A 12,221-nucleotide genomic window follows, 5' to 3' on the forward strand; every position below is an offset into this window, starting at 1 on the left:
GTTTAGTCTTAGATGGGGTAGTGTAATTTTACCACAGGACGTCTGTAATATTAATGGCCAATTCGCACGGGATTAGAAATCTCAGTAAAACTATCAGAAGTGGGAGGGGTAACTCGATTTGCTCACCGTCGTCACGTGCGTTTTATGTTACTTCCTGTATGTAAGTGCTCTTCATCGTTCTGTAACAGTAAAAATGCTTGAGGTGGTTTAGACCAGACGAGTGATGCGCTGAGTGATTGACAGGAGGCGTGACTATGTAGAACTGCTGTGTGTGATATGAACTCACTGTCAGAGAGATAGGAAGCGTAGCGTAGCTGGTATTGTTTTACTAATCCTGCATCGTTTTATGTTGAAAAGAATTGAGGTTTGCTACTGACTTGTCCCTCTGCCTAGAACGCAACTGAAAGCTTCTTCAAGTGCCTCCATATTTGAAAAACCACAGAAAATGACAGGAAATGACAGAATATTTACGTATATTTTTACAACTGGTCTATTCGCACGGGATTAGTATTACCAGAGGTAATTTCTCCGGACCTTTTTAGAGAAGGTAAAAGTCGCCGTAATCTTTACTGACATTGTCTATAATGATTACTGAGATGGAGCATTCGGACGGGACTAAAATAACTGAGAAGCTCTGGTAATAATTACTTTACCCCACGTCTCCCGTGCAAAACTAATCCCGTCCGAATAGGGCGTAACCGTTCTATCTAAAGAAAATAAGCATTTATATAATTTATGCCATAATTTATGCCATTTATGTCATAATCGTTTTTTTTTCTTTGTTTGTGATAAATAAGATAAAAGGATTTATATACTGTAAGAGTCCCAGTGAATTTTGGGCTTGTTTATAATTAAAAATCCCACATCACACTTAAATTATTATTATTATTATTTTTTTTCAGGTTATTATTTTGGTTACATAGAATACTGTATCTAGCATTAAATGGTAAACTCTTGTAGCTTTTGTCTGGGCTGCCCCATCACATATCCTCTCCATTTCCACAATGTCCTCCTGAGGACCACAACCTCTCTGGAACGCTGATGGTCTAATATAGACAGATTACACGCACACTTGTCTTTCAGCGGACTATCAGCATTCACACTGTGTCTGCAAAGCCATGCAACTATTGGTATTGTGCTGTGTGGCTAATTGGTTTCTTCCTGTAACTAAGGCTTGAAAGCAGTAGCTACATTTATGCACAAATGCTGAAAGCTGTGTTCAAGCTCAGTATAGTTCAATAACCTAGCTGTATGAAACAGGGTTAAACTGCAGAATTAATTCTATTGGTTTTCTGCTATCACTTCTCTCTCGAAAGAGGCACTTTGTTGTCTGGTAGCGGTGCTTTTAGACTGTTTTGGCACTAAGCTGAGGTATTTATCACTCTGAAACAAGAGACTCCATTTAGAGACACTGAAGAATAGTGAGGAAGAGAGGAAGTAGACAGAAATACTACATTATGGTTTGTCTCCCCATCACAGCAATCCTTATTTATGAAAGTTTTACATTTGTATGAAATTATGAAGAATTTCAGTGTGGGTTGCTCTTTGTTACAGCCTTTCTGTGTAGTGGTGTACCTTTCAGCATTGGTGTTCATTTGCCATCTGCATTATCAGCCAGAGGAGCCATTCATCACGTCAGACATTGGCATATACTCTCACTCACTCACTCACTCACTCACTGCATTGTTTAAAATGCTGTCAAATGTTTCTCGTGTTTTCTTTGACTTTGCATGTTAGTGATTTTTATTTTTATTTTAAAGATTTTTCCATTCATTTATAGTTTCAGTTCCATTTAAAATAGACAGTTTCATTTATTTTGTTCACACTGTGCCAAAAAATGTAGTTTTTCATGTTTTATTTAATATAAAATAGCAAGTATCATCCAAACTAATCATATATCAGTTAATGAAATGTTTAAAAACAATTTCATGGATGAATGCTATGCTGGAGTAGTAGTAGTAGTAGTAGTGGCAGTGGAAATCTGATTTGACATAATTTTGCCATAAAATGCTATGTTTAAAAAGTTTTCCATCTTTTATTCTCTGTAGGCCTATATTTTAGGTTTAGCTTTTTTATATATTGTTATATTATAACAGTCTAAAAGCACCGCTACCAGACAACAAAGTGCCTCAAAGAGAAGTGATAGCAGAAAACCAATAGAATTAATTTAGTTTAACCCTGTTTCATACAGCTAGGTTATTGAACTATACTGAGCTTGAACACGTCTTTCAAGCCTTATTTGCAGGAAGAAACCAATTAGCCACACAGCACAATACCAATATGGCTTTGCAGACACAGTGTGAAAGCTGATAGTCCGCTGAAAGACAAGCGTGCGTGTAATCGGTCTATATTAGACCATCAGCGTTCCAGAGAGGTTGTGGTCCTCCGGAGGACATTGTGGAAATGGAGAGGATATACTGATGAAATACTGTTTTTTTTTTATTAAAATTCTTATAATACTGACTGTTATAAAGGTAATCATTTATCAATTATTGGATATCAATATCAGCCAAATTTCTTAGGAGCACACATATCTTTTTTTATTGTTTTTGCTTTGTTTTTTCATCTCAAAATGTTTTAATTTGTCTTATTTCAACAAAATGTTTTATATTTATAATATCAGTCATTTATTGTTGGTTATTGGCCATGAACATGAAAATAATTATCCAGAATTTCAATATCTGTCCATCCCTGTATTCTTGGCAAATATACATGTATAGAGTATACAGTGTAAATCATTTTAATGTAATTTAAAGGTGTATAATGCCAGACTTTGTCCTAAATCTGTTATTCTTGTTGCACTTCTTTTTTTTTTCTTTTTTCAAAGGTGATGTAAATTCCTCTTAAGGTCTTAGGAGACAATGCAGTGTCACAGTGGGTCTCATCTTGTTACTTGAGCCCAAACTATCTGGCCTCTTGTGCCTGAAACATTTATGTTGATTAATTTAAAAGATCTGTTTCGGAGTATCGAATGACAATGCATCCTGCTCATCCTGATACGGTTGTGTCTCTCTCAACGGGCCCTTTGTGCGGATGGTTGTATTTGATATGTTTTCTCTTATTTCTTCTGTGCTGTGCTTATGCTGTGCCAAGTGTCATGTATCGTATTAACACAGTCTCTGCTCTGTTTCACCATCTTTTCCTGCAGCTTCAGAATCTGAGTCATAATGTGATCTTCACACTGGACTCCCTGTTGAAAGGTGACCTGAAAGGCGTGAAGGGGGTGAGAAATATTTACAGACCTTGTCTCATAGACCATCAGACACGCAGAGGCTAAATACACATGCAGATGCATGCAAACTTTTCTTGTCTACAATTGTGCTTTCATACCAAGCCAGGAACATAAACATTATTTTATATTAAAAGATGTTGTAGACCTGTTGAAGAACTTGGAAGTACCTTTTGTGTGTAGAGCTCTGTTTAAGAAACGTCATGTCGTCACAAACTAAACTAGCCCGCTGCGGTTTTAATGTAATGTACTGAAAATGCACAGTCAAGTGCAGCTATTTGTGATGTCCTGCTTATCAGAAGATAGGCAGTCAATTAGAGCCTACTAATGGATCCGTCATTTACCACAAGTAACTGTAATGGTCATATCTGTGATTGGTGCTCTGGATATTCATCACAATAATGAAATTATGAGGCTGTCACGGTCCTAATCTGCTGGAGAGATATCGTCCCTCCACACTGATGCTGATGGGTTAACTCAGCTCTGTCTTTGTCACTGGATTTTGGGTGTGAAATCTGCTTTGTTGTAAACATGAGGGAGTCTAATTACTGCACGTGACTCACTACTATTTTTCCTTTTTTTTCCAGGACCTGAAAAAACCCTTTGACAAGGCCTGGAAGGACTACGAAACCAAGTTGTAAGTTTGCTTTATGCATGTAAACTGAGTGTGTCTGTGTACACATTTGTCCATTCATACCGATTACTTTCTGTCTGTGGGCTGTTGCAATTATCAGATGCATTTTACAGTAATCTAAAAGCATTATCAAAAAGCATGACCATTTTCTCCCCCGCAGATGTGAGATTAATATGAAATAAACACAGCACTCTATTTGCCAGCTGAGATGAGTTTGTTCTAAATATACAAATATTTTCATTGATTTTTATGATCACATTTCTTGCAATCTTACAGTACAAAGATCGAGAAGGAAAAACGTGAGCATGCCAAGCAGCATGGGATGATCCGAACAGAGATCACCGGTGCTGAGATCGCTGAAGAGATGGAGAAAGAACGAAGGCTTTTCCAACTACAGATGTGTGAGGTCTGTAGTGCACTTAACCTGTCCTCCTCACCAGAAATATGCCATAGATTATATTGTTCTTATTTCCTTTATTGTTTGTTTTGTTTGTCTATATTAATTAATTAATTAAATTATTTGTAATAAACAGTTTTTTAACTGACTATTAATTTGTATCTATATAAACAGGTAATTTTGAGTGCTGATAGATTGTTATTCTGTAAATTGTATACATGTACATGGTCAGTGAATTATTATTATTTTTTTTAAACTAGTGCTACAACAACCCAAAAGACTTGTATATGTTGTATATGGGCAGTGGAGAGAACTGTACATTATCATTACAGTCATTTTGTGCAATGATCAGTGAGTTATCATTCATTCACCAGAATACAACAAGTTTTACTGATGACATTAACATTCATAAATCAGCAGATGCAGCCAGTCAGAACCCTCTAATGAATCTCTTCTTTTTTCTGTCACATCACCAGCTATTGGGATTGGTACTCCTAATATTAATCAGAATAATGTGATGCTGCCATGTCAATGCCAATGGCCTTTTTCTTACATCTTGAAAGATTCCCTTAGCATTAGAGCAGATGGCTCAGATTATGATATAAATGTTTGTTTTATGGATTCATAATCATCAGTGTTGACTTATTCATTAGGGAGGATAGCTGTGTTTTTTAACATGTTAATGAATAGTGATTGTCAGTAGGAATTGCATCTTGAATTTATTTCATTCATTTCATTGCATCAAGGGTTCGTGAGGGGTAGGTGTAATGTTATGTATTTTGGGAAAAAGGAACCGCTGGTTGCCTTTCAAATGGTATTGGACCAAATCACATGACAAAATCTAATATTTAATTGAATTACCACATTTTCCATTTATATAAGCATTAATGTAGAGAAGGCAGTGGTATATTGTTGAAAGTCTATGAAATAATTCATGATTGTCTAGACTTTTTACCAGTGATATGTAATTGGATGTTTCCAGTCTTCCATCCTTAGTGGTAACGCATGGGAGTACACACGTGAGTTCTCAACAAGACATGCAATTTAAGTCAAATCTAAAATGAAAGCTATGAATAATCCATTATGCAGTGAGGTGACTCATTCAGAAACAGGGAGCAGGAAGGAAGGAAATGACAAACCCTAGCGAACACATACAACTTGCCTACTGCATGCATTATTTGAAAACAAAGATGTGCACACACTAACTTATTTAGGAAACTATATACATACTGTTTTATGTCAAAATTGAGGTTCAAAGGTTATGCACAAATGCATTCACACACTCTAAAATGAGCAGAATATGTGCCATTTCACCCCAAGATATATTCAGACATGCCAGGGACCAAAAGGACGGATTAAATTTCTGCGCATACCCAAAAATTGTTAGCTGGCGTGACTTTGCAAGATGTTCTGGAATTCACCCCTCTGGGCTAAACTGGGATTATGACAATGTTTAATTCATTTGTTTTGTGGACGTGATTGATCACTACATGTTCTTTACAGATTTAGAAGATTACATTTTTGTCCTCTTTAGTTGCTTCTAATATTACAAGAGTTAATTGTTTATTCAAACATTTAGGCTACATTTTAAATATGTGCTATGGAGGGGGACCTGCTATTTTCCCTAGAATGACTATTTCGAATAATCATTTATTTCAAATATTTCAAAGCACTAAATATTTCACAATCACTCAATTTCATTTGTTCTACTGTTGAGATTACTAAACTCTGTTGTGACCAAAGTCTGTCTGTTTCTGCAGTACCTAATTAAAGTGAATGAAATAAAGACCAAAAAAGGGGTAGACCTCCTTCAGAACTTGATCAAGTATTACCACGCGCAGTGCAAGTAAGTGACATGTTTGCTTTCAGATGTGTTTTTACCTTGAAAGACATTTGCAATATCAATATACTAGATAAATAAGCCTGCTTAAATGCCCCAAAAAAACATTTAAGCTCATGCATCTGTTTAGTTTGTAGAACTGTCAACACAAATGTGTATTTGGCGTGTGAGTGTTAATGGTCGATACAGAAAGTGTTATTGATCCATGTAACCTTGCAAGTGTCACTGGCCTGAAGGTTTGAAAAAGTTATGAGCTATAAGAAAGTGTAGCACTTAGTCTTCTCAGTGGAAAGGTTAAGGTTACAGTGGTGTGAAAAAGTGTTGGCCCCCTTCCTGATTTTTTTTTTTTTTGCATTTTTCTCACACTTTAATGTTGCAGATCATCAAACTAATTTAAATATTAATCAAAGATAACACAACATGCAGTTTTTAAATGAAGGGTTTTTTTTTTATGAAGGGAAAACAAAAATCAAAACCCACATGGCCCTGTGTGAAAAAGTGTAACCCGCCCCCCCACACACACTTTGCCTGACAATGTGAAGTAGACCAAAAGATCAGCAAAAGCTACACATCATGATGAGAACAAAAGAAATTCAGGAATAAATGAGAAAGAAAGTAATTGAGATATATCAGTCTGGAAAAGGTTATAAAGCCATTTCTAAAGCTTTGGGACTCCAGCGAACCACAGTGAGAGCCATTATCCACAAATGGAGAAAACATGGAACAGTGGTGAACCTTCCCAGGAGTGGCCGGCCGACCAAAATTACCCCAAGAGCGCAGCGACGACTCATCCAAGAGGTCACAAAAGACCCAACAACAACATCTAAAGAACTGCAGGCCTCACTTGCCTCAGTTAAGGTCAGTGTTCATGACTCCACCATAAGAAAGAGACTGGGCAAAAATGGCCTGCATGGCAGAGTTCCAAGACGAAAACCGCTGCTGAGCAAAAAGAACATAAAGGCTCGTCTCAGTTTTGGCAGAAAACATCTTGATGATCCCCAAGACTTTTGGGAAAATACTCTGTGGACTGACGAGACAAAAGTTGAACTTTTTGGAAGGTGTGTGTAGTGTTGTTTTTGGCGGCCTGTTTTAATTTGAGTTTTAGTCTAGTCTTTGTGTGAAGCTGTCATTTTAGTTTTTATTAGTTTTAGTCACGTTCATACTCTTTTTAGGCTAGTCAAGTTTCAGTCAACTAAAAGTCAACTATTTTAGTCAGAATTATCCATGACTATTTTCGTCTAGTTTTAGTCGACGAAAACTGATGACATTTAGTCTAGTTTTAGTCAATGAAAATTGCATTTTAGTCTCTTTTTAGTAATTCTATTTAACCCAGTCAATATAGTATAAGTACCTAGTAGCAGTGGCATACCGTGGGGTTTTAGTCAGGGCCTTCAGTAAGCAAGGTTAGTTGTGTTTAAGTTTATAGTGTTTTTTTACTTCATTGTTGTATGTCTGTATTTATGTAGCACCGTGGTCCTGCGAGGCATGACATTTCGTTCCACTGTATGTCCCCACATGTAGCGGAATGACAATAAAGCTCAACTTCAACTGTAAACATCTTACACAGCTCTGTTACAGCTAACACAGCTATATGCATATAATGCACATATTATGCTGCACACAGGCTCTCAACAAACAATGACGGCTGATCAACTATTTTAATAGTATGCTGGATTGGGGTGGGTTAAATGCAGAGTAAATTTCCCTACATGGTCAGTAAAAGTAATTCGCCAATACACGGGTCACTATGCACATTCATGTCACGCTAAAATGATGATGCGCCCAAAGCAGCAAAACTGTACAAACTCTAGACATCCACACACCACACCACAGTATTATCAACACACCACCTACACCTCCATAACAATGTGCATGAGACAATACTCATCAAACAATGAAACACTCACCTGTCACTTGTAAATAAAGTCCATGGGTCTGTCATTCCATGCCAATTTACTCAGATTTAAAAGTAAACACAGCCAACAAAATAACTAGTGCTCGGTGCTAGCTGTTAGCCACTGATAGCACTCATAGTTGTAATCGTTGAAATGCCGCATAAAACCTTTGCTGGTCTTTGTTAGCGAATTCACTTTGGGTGTAGGTCTTCCTTTCTCAGTTATTCTCTTTTGTCTACAAAAGAGTGCCTTGAAAAGGACGATTTTAGTAGATCGGCAACAAGATCTGGTGTAGGCGCCGATGACTGCAGCTGTCATTTTCTTTTCATTTACTTTCATGTTCGTACCTTAGAAATCCCTGATTAAAGGGGCGGTCTAATGCCGGGGGTAGCACTGGGCACGTAGCTGGACCCAGAGGGCGGGCTGTCATTGAAAGTAAAAATTTGATTGGCTGATGATTCTGTCACTAATGCTTGTAACAAATCAGATGTGACATCTTTCAACAAAAGGGTAGCACTGTAGTGCTGGCCTCTGCCTTTTTTTATGTAGGATATTCCAGTTCAACCTCAACTAAACTAATAATAGGCAATTTAGTGGACATTGCACAAATGAAGATGATACCTAAATAATGAATAAAAACAACATTTTTCACACAATTTTGTTTTTTATAGGGCCAGCAGAGAAGGCCCTGCTTCCCCTGACGGCCCACCACTGCGCTAGTAGTATAGACGAAACCAAAATTGTCTTTTAGCCAAACCCATTTCAAACAAGGTTATCTTATTATATTATTGTTACCTTATAGACTTAAGAATACATCCATGCCAGACAAGGAAGACGCTCTGATTTGAATTAACAACATTTATTTTACCAACCAAACATGTTAACACATTTGTTGTCGTCTTCTAAATAATGACGCGAGTGGGGCTCGAGGAAGTGTCTGTGCAGTGCAACCTGATGCAGCTCCAGAAGTGACACAGGAAACAGAAATACTGCAAAATAATAATAATAACGCGACTAAACGAGACAAAATAACGTTATAACATTTTGTTTTGGTCTTGTTTTAGTCAACAAAAATGAAGAGACATTTTAGCATAGTTTTTATTTTGCAAAACACATTGTCTCATTTTTATTCGTCAACAATATTGCATTATATATTTAAATATCGTCATCGTCACATGACCAGCATTTACGTTGCATCTCGTCTCGTTTTCGTCACGTGATAAAGGTTCATTGACGACGATATTTAGTCACAATTTTCGTTGACGAAAGCAACACTAGGTGTGTGTCCCATTACATCTGGCGTAAAAGTAACACAGCATTTCAGAAAAACAACATACCAACAGTAAAATATGGTGGTGGTAGTGTGATGGTCTGGGGCTGTTTGCTGCTTCAGGACCTGGAAGACTTGCTGTGATAAATGGAATCATGAATTCAGCTGTCTACCAAAAAATCCTGAAGGACAATGTCCGGCCATCTGTTCGTGACCTCAAGCTGAAGCGAACTTGGGTTCTGCAGCAGGACAATGATCCAGAACACACCAGCAAATTCACCTCTGAATGGCTGAAGAAAAACAAAATTAAGACTTTGGAGTGGCCTAGTCAAAGTCCTGACCTGAATCCTATTGAGATGCTGTGGCATGACCTTAAAAAGGCGGTTCATGCTCAAACTCTCCTGTGTGGCTGAATTACAACAATTCTGCCAAGATGAGTGGGCCAAAATTCCTCCACAGCGCTGTAACAGACTCATTGCAAGTTATCGCAAACGCTTGATTGCAGTTGTTGCTGCTAAGGGTGGCCCAACCTGTTATTAGGTTTTAGGGGGCAAGCACTTTTTCACACAGGGCCATGTGGGTTTGGATTTTGTTTTCCCTTAATAATAAAAAATTTCATTCAAAAACTGCATGTTGTGTTTACTTGTGTTATCTTTGATTAATATTTAAATTAGTTTGATGATTTGAAACATTAAAGTGTGACAAACATGCAAAAAAATTAAAAATCAGGAAGGGGACCAACACTTTTTCACACCACTGTATTTTAAGTTAGTGTTGTCTTTGACCTGTAGATATATCAGCAGAAACCTGCAAGCTAATATTGTACTTCAAGATTTTGATGGGTCATTAATAAGAGTGTCAAAGTTAATGTTTTGATTAGTTAAAATTTTTAATGCTGTTTATTTATATTTGTAATGATGATTTAACTATGTAATTGTGTTCTGTGTGATTTCTTAGACTTAGCAGACTTGGCAGATATCTAAAAGTTCCTGGTGCAGCAACCATTTATCAGTAAATAATGAAAAACACTTTTTATGAATAATTTACTCTCTTTTTTAAGTGTCTGATTTGGATTTTATTTAAAAACAAGTAATTTGAATTTATTGTATGGTTAAATGTAATTATTGAAACTCAATACGTGTACAAGTAAAGCAAACGAGTGTAGGACTGCAGCGAAAACAACTGCAGCAAAAACAACAAAAACAACTTATATGAGATAAGATCATGTCCATAAAGTGTAGAGAGAGTTTTTATTAATTGGATTTTATTAATTGGATTTTTATTGGATTCAGTGTTTGTGTTCCCAGTGCATTTTCCAGTTTTGAGAAATAAAGTATACAGTATGTTGTTTTTTGTGCGTGTAGGACAAGTAATTATGCATATATTTGCACTTATATTATGATTCTTCACAAATTTAAGAAATTGAACAAAAAGCTATAATTACATAAAGGACAGATCAAAGTTTGTAAACTTTCACACAAAAAAAGAAAAGAATCAATCGCAATGTAAATATTTTAATCAAGTTACAGACTTGGGCATTATGACACTTACATTGCAAAACTCCAAAATGTTTTATTTAATTTGCTAAAATACATCAACGTCATTGAAATGCAGAATCATGCTAAAACCTCATACATAAACCCACTGACTCATCCAGTTTGACTAGGACACTTTTGGCAGGTTGTTAGTGTTGGAACAATTTTAGTGGTCTGTCAGTATTTGTGACCGTGGACCACAAAACCAGTCTTAAGTAGCACAGGTATATTCGATTTTTATTTTAGGCCAAAAATCATTAGGATATTAAGTAAAGATCATGTTACATGAAGATATTTTGTAAATTTTGTACCATAAATATATCAAAACCTAATTTTTGGTTAGTAATATGCATTGCTAAGGACATTTGGACAACTGTATGTATGGCCTTTGTTGATAGCTGGTTTCAGTATGAAAAATGTGTTAATTCAGTGTTTTGCTTTTTTTTTTTTTTTAATCAGCTTTTTCCAAGATGGCTTGAAGACGGCAGATAATCTAAAACATTACATTGAGAAACTAGCAGCTGATCTTTACAACGTATGTACCTCACTCTTTAACATAAATATATTTGAGTTGGTAAAACCATTTTAGTTTACTTTATGCATTGGACTTGGGAGTTGGCAATAAAATATTTGATCAATATATGGGTCACATTATAATATATTGTTTAGTTTATATTCATTTAAAACTGTTATTGCAATCTTTTACTTCCTTGTTTCTTTTATAGCTGCATTACACTTCTGTGTTGTGCTCCGTTATATTCTTTCTTAAGATCTTTGGTCAACTAAAAATAACACTTTACCTTGTTTTATCTTGCTGGACTTGGTCTTGAACAATCATTCATGTGGGCCAATCTCAAAATATGAAAGTAAAAACTGCAACTACAAATATTCATTCTTAGCATGAGAATATCAAAATCGAATTGCAAATTGAAATTTTCGAATTTATGTCTTGCACCCCTAATACTGTGCGTGTACACGTGTGTAACAAGTTATTTTTGTTTTTTGTGTGATGTAGATAAAACAAACACAAGATGAAGAGAAAAAGCAGCTCACAGCACTAAGAGATCTCATTAAATCCTCTCTACAGCTGGAACAAAAGGAGGTAAGTGTAGAGTGTGGTGTGCCTCAGGGCTCAGTCTTCGGACCAATGCAAATGATTAATTCCTCAAAACTAGTTTGTGAAAGCCAATCAAGTGACCAATCAAGTATACATACATAATTCTAGTTAATCCTTTAATGGTATGACATCATGCAGAAAGAAACCTGAAGATTTTAATTTTGCAGTACATCTATGGATCTAATGCATAAACCCTCCCTAATGCTCGATCTGTACAGGGGAGAGTGTGAGAGGGAGTACCCAGTGCTTTAGCATGCTGGTAGCCAGTATGAAATCGGCTTGCTGGTAACCAGTGTTGTGGCCC

General features: G+C 36.4%; 1 protein-coding gene across 1 annotated transcript in view; it reads left to right on the forward strand.

Annotated features, from left to right (window-relative positions):
* The window catches only part of LOC306865237 (arf-GAP with SH3 domain, ANK repeat and PH domain-containing protein 1-like), a 79,665-nt gene that overhangs the window by 44,592 nt on the left and 22,852 nt on the right, over positions 1–12,221 (forward strand). Inside the window, 6 exon segments of the mRNA XM_079409724.1 lie at positions 3,149–3,223; positions 3,817–3,866; positions 4,140–4,269; positions 6,021–6,106; positions 11,260–11,335; positions 11,816–11,902. Of these exon segments, the coding sequence (XP_079265850.1) occupies positions 3,149–3,223; positions 3,817–3,866; positions 4,140–4,269; positions 6,021–6,106; positions 11,260–11,335; positions 11,816–11,902 (504 nt within the window).

This window comes from Barbus barbus (assembly GCF_936440315.1).
Source record: "Barbus barbus genome assembly, chromosome: 46".
Lineage (NCBI taxonomy): Eukaryota > Metazoa > Chordata > Actinopteri > Cypriniformes > Cyprinidae > Barbus > Barbus barbus.